A 12408-nucleotide genomic window follows, 5' to 3' on the forward strand; every position below is an offset into this window, starting at 1 on the left:
CCTTAATAAGGTATAGAAAGAGAGAGAGAAGTAGCAAGGTTGGGTGGGAGGGAGAGGGAGGAATGGATGGATGGAGGGACTGAGGGAGGAAGGAAGGATGGTAGGTAGGTAGGGAGAGAGTGATGGAGGATGGTGGGAGGGAGGGAGGGAGTGAGGGAGGGAGGGCGGGATGGAGGGAGGGATGGAGGGATGGAGGGAGGGAGTGGGTCAGACAGGTAGTGAAGGGAGTGAACCTCATCTCACAGTCAGTGAACAACCTCCATCAAGCACACACCTCCACAAAACTCCTCCATAAGTCCTCCACAAACTCCTCCACAACTCCACCAACAATACTTTAGTTCCCCCCACAACGTCAACAAACAAGCGGCCGCCATCTTTTTTTACCGCTAAAAAAAAATCGAATTTCTGGAGTTTTTCCCTAATTTATGGAGTTTTTGGAGTTTTTCTTTTTCTGAATTTTTTTGCGTATATTGGGAGGTAGTTAAGGGTGTATGCGGTGTATTGGAGTGTGTATTATGAAGATATAAACAAGAACATGGACGGGAGACATGTATTAAGGTAAAGTACTTTCATTTTTCTCTTGGTGACCTACTGGGCAGTGTGTGTGTGTGTGTGTGTGTGTGTGTGTGTGTGTGTGTGTGTGTGTGTGTGTGTGTGTGTGTGTTTCATGTGTGTGTGTGTGCACATGTGTGTTCTTGTTTTGTGTGTTGTAATGTGTGGACTCACACAAACAACATTAAGTAGAGTGATAGCACATGCAATATTCCCTCTGGCTATCATTTGTGGAGAAAGCAAGTAGCGGGGGAGGAAGAAAAGAAGGAGGAGGAGGAGGAGTAGAAGGAAGAGAGAATATATAGTGAGGGTATGATACTCTAAACCCACATGGTGCCTGGATATCACAAAGGTCATGTAACTCGACCCCCTGGAGTATATCTGGAGAGTGTTTCGGGGTCAAAGCCCCGGCAACCAAGTCCATGACCAGGCCTGATGGTGGATCAGGACCTGCTCAACCAGGCTGTTACTGCTGGCAGCACGTAAACCAACGTACAAACCCCAGCCTGACTGGTCAGCTATTGACTTTAGGTGCCTGTCTAGCACCTTCTTGAAGACTACCAGGGGTCTTGAAGACAGCCAGGGGTCTTGAAGACAGCCAGGAGTCTTGAAGACAATTTGGAGTCTATTGGTAATCCCCCTTATGTATGCTGGGAGACAGTTGAACAGTCTTGGGAACAGGACACTTACTGTGTTGTTTCTCAGTGTACTCGTGGCGCCTCTGCTTTTCATCGAGGGAATGTTGCATCTCCTGCCGAGTCTTTTGCTTTCATATGGAGTGATTTTCGTGTGCAAGTTTGGTACTAATCCCTTCAAGATTTTCCAACTGTATATTATCATGTATCTTTCTTGCCTGCATTGCAGAGAATACAAATCAAGGGACTCCAAACATTATCCATTCTTAGTTTTGAAGGTTCTCATTATCCATCCTATCATCTTCCTAGCAGATGAGGTAGATACATTGCTGTGATCTTTGAATGTGAGATCCTCTTACATTATTACTCCCAGGTCTTTCACATTACTTTCCGCTATATTCTTGGTTATAATTTGTTTTATACTCCGATAGAGTCTTAATTTCCTCAAGTTTTCCGTAGAAGACTAATTGAAATTTGTCTTCATATTGTTTTCTGAGGCCAATTTAAATATTTGGTTGATGTCCACCTGGAGTCTAGCAGTGTCTACCATGGTTGATGTCCACCTGGAGTCTTGCAGTGTCTACCATGGTTGATGTCCACCTGGAGTCTTGTAGTGTCTTCCATGGTTGATGTCCACCTGGAGTCTTGCAGTGTCTTCCATGGTTGATGTCCACCTGGAGTCTTGCAGTGTCTACCATGGTTGATGTCCACCTGGAGTCTTGCAGTGTCTACCATGGTTGATGTCCACCTGGAGTCTTGTAGTGTCTACCATGGTTGATGTCCACCTGGAGTCTTGCAGTGTCTACCATGGTTGATGTCCACCTGGAGTCTTGCAGTGTCTTCCATGGTTGATGTCCACCTGGAGTCTTGCAGTGTCTTCCATGGTTGATGTCCACCTGGAGTCTTGTAGTGTCTACCATGGTTGATGTCCACCTGGAGTCTTGCAGTGTCTACCATGGTTGATGTCCACCTGGAGTCTTGTAGTGTCTACCATGGTTGATGTCCACCTGGAGTCTTGCAGTGTCTACCATGGTTGATGTCCACCTGGAGTCTTGCAGTGTCTACCATGGTTGATGTCCACCTGGAGTCTTGCAGTGTCTACCATGGTTGATGTCCACCTGGAGTCTTGCAGTGTCTACCATGGTTGATGTCCACCTGGAGTCTTGTAGTGTCTACCATGGTTGATGTCCACCTGGAGTCTTGCAGTGTCTACCATGGTTGATGTCCACCTGGAGTCTTGCAGTGTCTACCATGGTTGATGTCCACCTGGAGTCTTGCAGTGTCTACCATGGTTGATGTCCACCTGGAGTCTTGTAGTGTCTACCATGGTTGATGTCCACCTGGAGTCTTGCAGTGTCTACCATGGTTGATGTCCACCTGGAGTCTTGTAGTGTCTTCCATGGTTGATGTCCACCTGGAGTCTTGTAGTGTCTACCATGGTTGATGTCCACCTGGAGTCTAGCAGTGTCTACCATGGTTGATGTCCACCTGGAGTCTTGCAGTGTCTACCATGGTTGATGTCCACCTGGAGTCTTGCAGTGTCTACATTGGTTGATGTCCACCTGGAGTCTAGCAGTGTCTACCATGGTTGATGTCCACCTGGAGTCTTGCAGTGTCTACCATGGTTGATGTCCACCTGGAGTCTTGCAGTGTCTTCCATGGTTGATGTCCACCTGGAGTCTTGCAGTGTCTTCCATGGTTGATGTCCACCTGGAGTCTTGCAGTGTCTTCCATGGTTGATGTCCACCTGGAGTCTTGCAGTGTCTACCATGGTTGATGTCCACCTGGAGTCTTGCAGTGTCTACCATGGTTGATGTCCACCTGGAGTCTTGCAGTGTCTACCATGGTTGATGTCCACCTGGAGTCTTGTAGTGTCTTCCATGGTTGATGTCCACCTGGAGTCTTGTAGTGTCTACCATGGTTGATGTCCACCTGGAGTCTTGCAGTGTCTACCATGGTTGATGTCCACCTGGAGTCTAGCAGTGTCTACCATGGTTGATGTCCACCTGGAGTCTAGCAGTGTCTACCATGGTTGATGTCCACCTGGAGTCTAGCAGTGTCTACCATGGTTGATGTCCACCTGGAGTCTAGCAGTGTCTACCATGGTTGATGTCCACCTGGAGTCTTGCAGTGTCTACCATGGTTGATGTCCACCTGGAGTCTAGCAGTGTCTACCATGGTTGATGTCCACCTGGAGTCTTGCAGTGTCTACCATGGTTGATGTCCACCTGGAGTCTTGCAGTGTCTACCATGGTTGATGTCCACCTGGAGTCTTGCAGTGTCTTCCATGGTTGATGTCCACCTGGAGTCTTGCAGTGTCTTCCATGGTTGATGTCCACCTGGAGTCTTGCAGTGTCTTCCATGGTTGATGTCCACCTGGAGTCTTGCAGTGTCTACCATGGTTGATGTCCACCTGGAGTCTTGCAGTGTCTACCATGGTTGATGTCCACCTGGAGTCTTGCAGTGTCTACCATGGTTGATGTCCACCTGGAGTCTTGCAGTGTCTACCATGGTTGATGTCCACCTGGAGTCTTGCAGTGTCTACCATGGTTGATGTCCACCTGGAGTCTTGCAGTGTCTACCATGGTTGATGTCCACCTGGAGTCTTGCAGTGTCTACCATGGTTGATGTCCACCTGGAGTCTTGCAGTGTCTACCATGGTTGATGTCCACCTGGAGTCTTGCAGTGTCTACCATGGTTGATGTCCACCTGGAGTCTTGTAGTGTCTTCCATGGTTGATGTCCACCTGGAGTCTTGTAGTGTCTACCATGGTTGATGTCCACCTGGAGTCTTGTAGTGTCTACCATGGTTGATGTCCACCTGGAGTCTTGTAGTGTCTTCCATGGTTGATGTCCACCTGGAGTCTTGTAGTGTCTACCATGGTTGATGTCCACCTGGAGTCTTGTAGTGTCTACCATGGTTGATGTCCACCTGGAGTCTAGCAGTGTCTACCATGGTTGATGTCCACCTGGAGTCTAGCAGTGTCTACCATGGTTGATGTCCACCTGGAGTCTAGCAGTGTCTACCATGGTTGATGTCCACCTGGAGTCTTGCAGTGTCTACCATGGTTGATGTCCACCTGGAGTCTAGCAGTGTCTACCATGGTTGATGTCCACCTGGAGTCTTGCAGTGTCTACCATGGTTGATGTCCACCTGGAGTCTAGCAGTGTCTACCATGGTTGATGTCCACCTGGAGTCTAGCAGTGTCTACCATGGTTGATGTCCACCTGGAGTCTAGCAGTGTCTACCATGGTTGATGTCCACCTGGAGTCTTGCAGTGTCTACCATGGTTGATGTCCACCTGGAGTCTTGCAGTGTCTACCATGGTTGATGTCCACCTGGAGTCTAGCAGTGTCTACCATGGTTGATGTCCACCTGGAGTCTAGCAGTGTCTACCATGGTTGATGTCCACCTGGAGTCTAGCAGTGTCTACCATGGTTGATGTCCACCTGGAGTCTTGCAGTGTCTACCATGGTTGATGTCCACCTGGAGTCTAGCAGTGTCTACCATGGTTGATGTCCACCTGGAGTCTTGTAGTGTCTACCATGGTTGATGTCCACCTGGAGTCTTGCAGTGTCTACCATGGTTGATGTCCACCTGGAGTCTTGCAGTGTCTACCATGGTTGATGTCCACCTGGAGTCTAGCAGTGTCTACCATGGTTGATGTCCACCTGGAGTCTTGCAGTGTCTACCATGGTTGATGTCCACCTGGAGTCTTGCAGTGTCTACCATGGTTGATGTCCACCTGGAGTCTAGCAGTGTCTACCATGGTTGATGTCCACCTGGAGTCTTGCAGTGTCTACCATGGTTGATGTCCACCTGGAGTCTTGCAGTGTCTACCATGGTTGATGTCCACCTGGAGTCTTGCAGTGTCTACCATGGTTGATGTCCACCTGGAGTCTTGTAGTGTCTACCATGGTTGATGTCCACCTGGAGTCTTGTAGTGTCTACCATGGTTGATGTCCACCTGGAGTCTTGTAGTGTCTACCATGGTTGATGTCCACCTGGAGTCTTGCAGTGTCTACCATGGTTGATGTCCACCTGGAGTCTTGCAGTGTCTACCATGGTTGATGTCCACCTGGAGTCTTGTAGTGTCTACCATGGTTGATGTCCACCTGGAGTCTTGTAGTGTCTACCATGGTTGATGTCCACCTGGAGTCTTGTAGTGTCTACCATGGTTGATGTCCACCTGGAGTCTTGCAGTGTCTACCATGGTTGATGTCCACCTGGAGTCTTGTAGTGTCTACCATGGTTGATGTCCACCTGGAGTCTTGCAGTGTCTTCCATGGTTGATGTCCACCTGGAGTCTTGTAGTGTCTACCATGGTTGATGTCCACCAGGAGTCTTGTAGTGTCTACCATGGTTGATGTCCACCTGGAGTCTTGCAGTGTCTACCATGGTTGATGTCCACCTGGAGTCTTGTAGTGTCTACCATGGTTGATGTCCACCTGGAGTCTTGCAGTGTCTACCATGGTTGATGTCCACCTGGAGTCTTGCAGTGTCTACCATGGTTGATGTCCACCTGGAGTCTTGTAGTGTCTACCATGGTTGATGTCCACCAGGAGTCTTGTAGTGTCTTCCATGGTTGATGTCCACCTGGAGTCTTGTAGTGTCTACCATGGTTGATGTCCACCTGGAGTCTTGCAGTGTCTACCATGGTTGATGTCCACCTGGAGTCTTGTAGTGTCTACCATGGTTGATGTCCACCTGGAGTCTTGCAGTGTCTACCATGGTTGATGTCCACCTGGAGTCTTGCAGTGTCTACCATGGTTGATGTCCACCTGGAGTCTTGTAGTGTCTACCATGGTTGATGTCCACCAGGAGTCTTGTAGTGTCTTCCATGGTTGATGTCCACCTGGAGTCTTGTAGTGTCTACCATGGTTGATGTCCACCTGGAGTCTTGCAGTGTCTACCATGGTTGATGTCCACCTGGAGTCTTGTAGTGTCTACCATGGTTGATGTCCACCTGGAGTCTTGCAGTGTCTTCCATGGTTGATGTTCACCTGGAGTCTAGCAGTGTCTACCATGGTTGATGTCCACCTGGAGTCTTGCAGTGTCTTCCATGGTTGATGTCCACCTGGAGTCTAGCAGTGTCTTCCATGGTTGATGTCCACCTGGAGTCTTGCAGTGTCTTCCATGGTTGATGTCCACCTGGAGTCTTGTAGTGTCTACCATGGTTGATGTCCACCTGGAGTCTTGCAGTGTCTTCCATGGTTGATGTCCACCTGGAGTCTTGCAGTGTCTACCATGGTTGATGTCCACCTGGAGTCTTGCAGTGTCTTCCATGGTTGATGTCCACCTGGAGTCTTGTAGTGTCTACCATGGTTGATGTCCACCTGGAGTCTTGTAGTGTCTACCATGGTTGATGTCCACCTGGAGTCTTGCAGTGTCTACCATGGTTGATGTCCACCTGGAGTCTAGCAGTGTCTACCATGGTTGATGTCCACCTGGAGTCTAGCAGTGTCTACCATGGTTGATGTCCACCTGGAGTCTTGTAGTGTCTACCATGGTTGATGTCCACCTGGAGTCTTGTAGTGTCTACCATGGTTGATGTCCACCTGGAGTCTTGTAGTGTCTACCATGGTTGATGTCCACCTGGAGTCTTGCAGTGTCTTCCATGGTTGATGTCCACCTGGAGTCTAGCAGTGTCTACCATGGTTGATGTCCACCTGGAGTCTTGTAGTGTCTACCATGGTTGATGTCCACCTGGAGTCTTGCAGTGTCTTCCATGGTTGATGTCCACCTGGAGTCTAGCAGTGTCTACCATGGTTGATGTCCACCTGGAGTCTTGCAGTGTCTACCATGGTTGATGTCCACCTGGAGTCTTGCAGTGTCTTCCATGGTTGATGTCCACCTGGAGTCTTGCAGTGTCTACCATGGTTGATGTCCACCTGGAGTCTTGTAGTGTCTACCATGGTTGATGTCCACCTGGAGTCTTGTAGTGTCTACCATGGTTGATGTCCACCTGGAGTCTAGCAGTGTCTACCATGGTTGATGTCCACCTGGAGTCTAGCAGTGTCTACCATGGTTGATGTCCACCTGGAGTCTAGCAGTGTCTACCATGGTTGATGTCCACCTGGAGTCTTGTAGTGTCTACCATGGTTGATGTCCACCTGGAGTCTTGCAGTGTCTACCATGGTTGATGTCCACCTGGAGTCTTGTAGTGTCTACCATGGTTGATGTCCACCTGGAGTCTTGCAGTGTCTACCATGGTTGATGTCCACCTGGAGTCTAGCAGTGTCTACCATGGTTGATGTCCACCTGGAGTCTTGCAGTGTCTACCATGGTTGATGTCCACCTGGAGTCTTGCAGTGTCTACCATGGTTGATGTCCACCTGGAGTCTAGCAGTGTCTACCATGGTTGATGTCCACCTGGAGTCTAGCAGTGTCTACCATGGTTGATGTCCACCTGGAGTCTAGCAGTGTCTACCATGGTTGATGTCCACCTGGAGTCTAGCAGTGTCTACCATGGTTGATGTCCACCTGGAGTCTAGCAGTGTCTACCATGGTTGATGTCCACCTGGAGTCTTGTAGTGTCTACCATGGTTGATGTCCACCTGGAGTCTAGCAGTGTCTACCATGGTTGATGTCCACCTGGAGTCTAGCAGTGTCTACCATGGTTGATGTCCACCTGGAGTCTAGCAGTGTCTACCATGGTTGATGTCCACCTGGAGTCTAGCAGTGTCTACCATGGTTGATGTCCACCTGGAGTCTAGCAGTGTCTACCATGGTTGATGTCCACCTGGAGTCTTGTAGTGTCTACCATGGTTGATGTCCACCTGGAGTCTAGCAGTGTCTACCATGGTTGATGTCCACCTGGAGTCTTGCAGTGTCTACCATGGTTGATGTCCACCTGGAGTCTTGCAGTGTCTACCATGGTTGATGTCCACCTGGAGTCTAGCAGTGTCTACCATGGTTGATGTCCACCTGGAGTCTAGCAGTGTCTACCATGGTTGATGTCCACCTGGAGTCTTGTAGTGTCTACCATGGTTGATGTCCACCTGGAGTCTAGCAGTGTCTACCATGGTTGATGTCCACCTGGAGTCTTGTAGTGTCTACCATGGTTGATGTCCACCTGGAGTCTAGCAGTGTCTACCATGGTTGATGTCCACCTGGAGTCTTGCAGTGTCTACCATGGTTGATGTCCACCTGGAGTCTTGCAGTGTCTACCATGGTTGATGTCCACCTGGAGTCTAGCAGTGTCTACCATGGTGGATGTCCACCTGGAGTCTTGTAGTGTCTACCATGGTTGATGTCCACCTGGAGTCTTGTAGTGTCTACCATGGTTGATGTCCACCTGGAGTCTTGTAGTGTCTTCCATGGTTGATGTCCACCTGGAGTCTTGTAGTGTCTACCATGGTTGATGTCCACCTGGAGTCTTGTAGTGTCTACCATGGTTGATGTCCACCTGGAGTCTTGTAGTGTCTACCATGGTTGATGTCCACCTGGAGTCTTGTAGTGTCTACCATGGTTGATGTCCACCTGGAGTCTTGTAGTGTCTACCATGGTTGATGTCCACCTGGAGTCTTGTAGTGTCTACCATGGTTGATGTCCACCTGGAGTCTTGTAGTGTCTACCATGGTTGATGTCCACCTGGAGTCTAGCAGTGTCTACCATGGTTGATGTCCACCTGGAGTCTTGTAGTGTCTACCATGGTTGATGTCCACCTGGAGTCTTGCAGTGTCTACCATGGTTGATGTCCACCTGGAGTCTTGTAGTGTCTACCATGGTTGATGTCCACCTGGAGTCTTGCAGTGTCTATCATGGTTGATGTCCACCTGGAGTCTTGCAGTGTCTACCATGGTTGATGTCCACCTGGAGTCTTGTAGTGTCTTCCATGGTTGATGTCCACCTGGAGTCTTGTAGTGTCTACCATGGTTGATGTCCACCTGGAGTCTTGCAGTGTCTACCATGGTTGATGTCCACCTGGAGTCTTGCAGTGTCTACCATGGTTGATGTCCACCTGGAGTCTTGTAGTGTCTACCATGGTTGATGTCCACCTGGAGTCTAGCAGTGTCTACCATGGTTGATGTCCACCTGGAGTCTTGCAGTGTCTACCATGGTTGATGTCCACCTGGAGTCTTGTAGTGTCTACCATGGTTGATGTCCACCTGGAGTCTTGTAGTGTCTACCATGGTTGATGTCCACCAGGAGTCTTGTAGTGTCTTCCATGGTTGATGTCCACCTGGAGTCTTGCAGTGTCTACCATGGTTGATGTCCACCTGGAGTCTTGCAGTGTCTACCATGGTTGATGTCCACCTGGAGTCTTGCAGTGTCTACCATGGTTGATGTCCACCTGGAGTCTTGCAGTGTCTACCATGGTTGATGTCCACCTGGAGTCTTGCAGTGTCTACCATGGTTGATGTCCACCTGGAGTCTTGCAGTGTCTACCATGGTTGATGTCCACCTGGAGTCTTGCAGTGTCTACCATGGTTGATGTCCACCTGGAGTCTTGTAGTGTCTACCATGGTTGATGTCCACCTGGAGTCTTGCAGTGTCTACCATGGTTGATGTCCACCTGGAGTCTAGCAGTGTCTACCATGGTTGATGTCCACCTGGAGTCTTGTAGTGTCTACCATGGTTGATGTCCACCTGGAGTCTTGTAGTGTCTACCATGGTTGATGTCCACCTGGAGTCTTGTAGTGTCTACCATGGTTGATGTCCACCTGGAGTCTTGTAGTGTCTACCATGGTTGATGTCCACCTGGAGTCTTGCAGTGTCTACCATGGTTGATGTCCACCTGGAGTCTTGTAGTGTCTACCATGGTTGATGTCCACCTGGAGTCTTGTAGTGTCTACCATGGTTGATGTCCACCTGGAGTCTTGTAGTGTCTACCATGGTTGATGTCCACCTGGAGTCTAGCAGTGTCTACCATGGTTGATGTCCACCTGGAGTCTTGCAGTGTCTACCATGGTTGATGTCCACCTGGAGTCTTGTAGTGTCTACCATGGTTGATGTCCACCTGGAGTCTTGTAGTGTCTACCATGGTTGATGTCCACCTGGAGTCTTGTAGTGTCTACCATGGTTGATGTCCACCTGGAGTCTTGTAGTGTCTACCATGGTTGATGTCCACCTGGAGTCTTGTAGTGTCTACCATGGTTGATGTCCACCTGGAGTCTTGTAGTGTCTACCATGGTTGATGTCCACCTGGAGTCTTGCAGTGTCTACCATGGTTGATGTCCACCTGGAGTCTAGCAGTGTCTACCATGGTTGATGTCCACCTGGAGTCTTGCAGTGTCTACCATGGTTGATGTCCACCTGGAGTCTAGCAGTGTCTACCATGGTTGACAAACACTGTGGTCTCTCCAGAGTCCAGGAGCTGTAGACTGATAGTCTTAGTATAAACATACATACAATGGGTTATTAAGGCTGGGTTAAAGACTATCTACTACACTGTTGTTGCTAATAGTGGTTGGGTAATGGGGTTTAAAGACTATCTACTACACTGTTGTTGCTAATAGCGGTTGGGTAATGGGGTTTAAAGACTATCTACTGCACTGTTGTTGCTAATAGCGGTTGGGTAATGGGGTTTAAAGACTATCTACTACACTGTTGTTGCTAATAGTGGTTGGGTAATGGGGTTTAAAGACTATCTACTACACTGTTGTTGCTAATAGCGGTTGGGTAATGGGGTTTAAAGACTATCTACTACACTGTTGTTGCTAATAGTGGTTGGGTAATGGGGTTTAAAGACTATCTACTACACTGTTGTTGCTAATAGTAGTTGGGTAATGGGGTTTAAAGACTATCTACTGCACAACTCTCCCACATCTGCCAAGCTCGACTCATCGTGTATAAAAACTGACTGTACAGTTGATGACCCAGAGCAGTGAAAGTTCACTGTCAGCCAGGCACTAATGGACAGTTGATGACCCAGAGCAGTGAAAGTTCACTGTCAGCCAGACAATAGACAGTTGATGACCCAGAGCAGTGAAAGTTCACTGTCAGCCAGACAATAGACAGTTGATGACCCAGAGCAGTGAAAGTTCACTGTCAGCCAGACAATAGACAGTTGATGACCCAGAGCAGTGAAAGTTCACTGTCAGCCAGACAATAGACAGTTGATGACCCAGAGCAGTGAAAGTTCACTGTCAGCCAGACAATAGACAGTTGATGACCCAGAGCAGTGAAAGTTCACTGTCAGCCAGACAATAGACAGTTGATGACCCAGAGCAGTGAAAGTTCACTGTCAGCCAGGCAATAGACAGTTGGTGACCCAGAGCAGTGAAAGTTCACTGTCAGCCAGATACTTAATAGACGGTTGATGACCCAGAGCAGTGAAAGTTCACTGTCAGCCAGATACTTAATAGACGGTTGATGACCCAGAGCAGTGAAAGTTCACTGTCAGCCAGATACTTAATGTACAGTAGGTGACCCAGAGCAGTGAAAGTTCACTGTCAGCCAGACACTGACTGTACAGTTGATGACCCAGAGCAGTGAAAGTTCACTGTCAGCCAGACACTTCACTGCTAAGCTGAAAAAATAACCTAATTATTATTATTACCGTTATAATTATTTACTATATATTGGTTTATACTAGGCCTATAAAGAAGCTAATAGGCCTAGCTATAATATATTTAAGTCCGTGTAAGCATCAACAGAAACAGTAACCTGATCCCGTTGTTCTGTAACCACAACAGTTCTGTTGTGGAAATGGACTATCCTGTTTGCTTCTCTCCTCCTGTTGCTCCGTTTATGGCCAGATTTTTCTTCTGTTGACGTCAAAAACTGGGTAAAATAGCCGTAGGCCTAATGTGTGAGTATGATTAATGTGGGTGTTGGGGGAGTGTATTGATGTGGGTGTTGGGGGAGTGTATTGATGTGGGTGTTGGGGGAGTGTATTGATGTGGGTGTTGGGGGAGTGTATTGATGTGGGTGTTGGGGGAGTGTATTGATGTGGGTGTTGGGGGAGTGTATTGATGTGGGTGTTGTGGGAGTGTATTGATGTGGGTGTTGGGGGAGTGTATTGATGTGGGTGTTGGGGGAGTGTATTGATGTGGGTGTTGGGGGAGTGTATTGATGTGGGTGTTGGGGGAGTGTATTGATGTGGGTGTTGGGGGAGTGTATTGATGTGGGTGTTGTGGGAGTGTATTGATGTGGGTGTTGTGGGAGTGTATTGATGTGGGTGTTGTGTGAGTGTATTGATGTGGGTGTTGTGGGAGTGTATTGATGTGGGTGTTGGGGGAGTGTATTGATGTGGGTGTTGTGGGAGTGTATTGAT

At 48.7% G+C, this 12408-nt stretch overlaps 1 protein-coding gene across 1 annotated transcript in view; it reads left to right on the top strand.

Annotated features, from left to right (window-relative positions):
- Positions 1-249: 249 nt before the first annotated feature.
- Positions 250-12408, top strand: part of LOC128694170 (uncharacterized) — a 165610-nt gene continuing 153451 nt past the window's right edge. Inside the window, exon 1 of the mRNA XM_070093477.1 lies at positions 250-558. Within this exon, the coding sequence (XP_069949578.1) occupies positions 536-558 (23 nt within the window). The 5' untranslated portion in view covers positions 250-535. The remainder of the gene's footprint in view (positions 559-12408) is intronic.

This window comes from Cherax quadricarinatus, chromosome 43, assembly GCF_038502225.1.
Source record: "Cherax quadricarinatus isolate ZL_2023a chromosome 43, ASM3850222v1, whole genome shotgun sequence".
NCBI classification, from domain to species: domain Eukaryota; kingdom Metazoa; phylum Arthropoda; class Malacostraca; order Decapoda; family Parastacidae; genus Cherax; species Cherax quadricarinatus.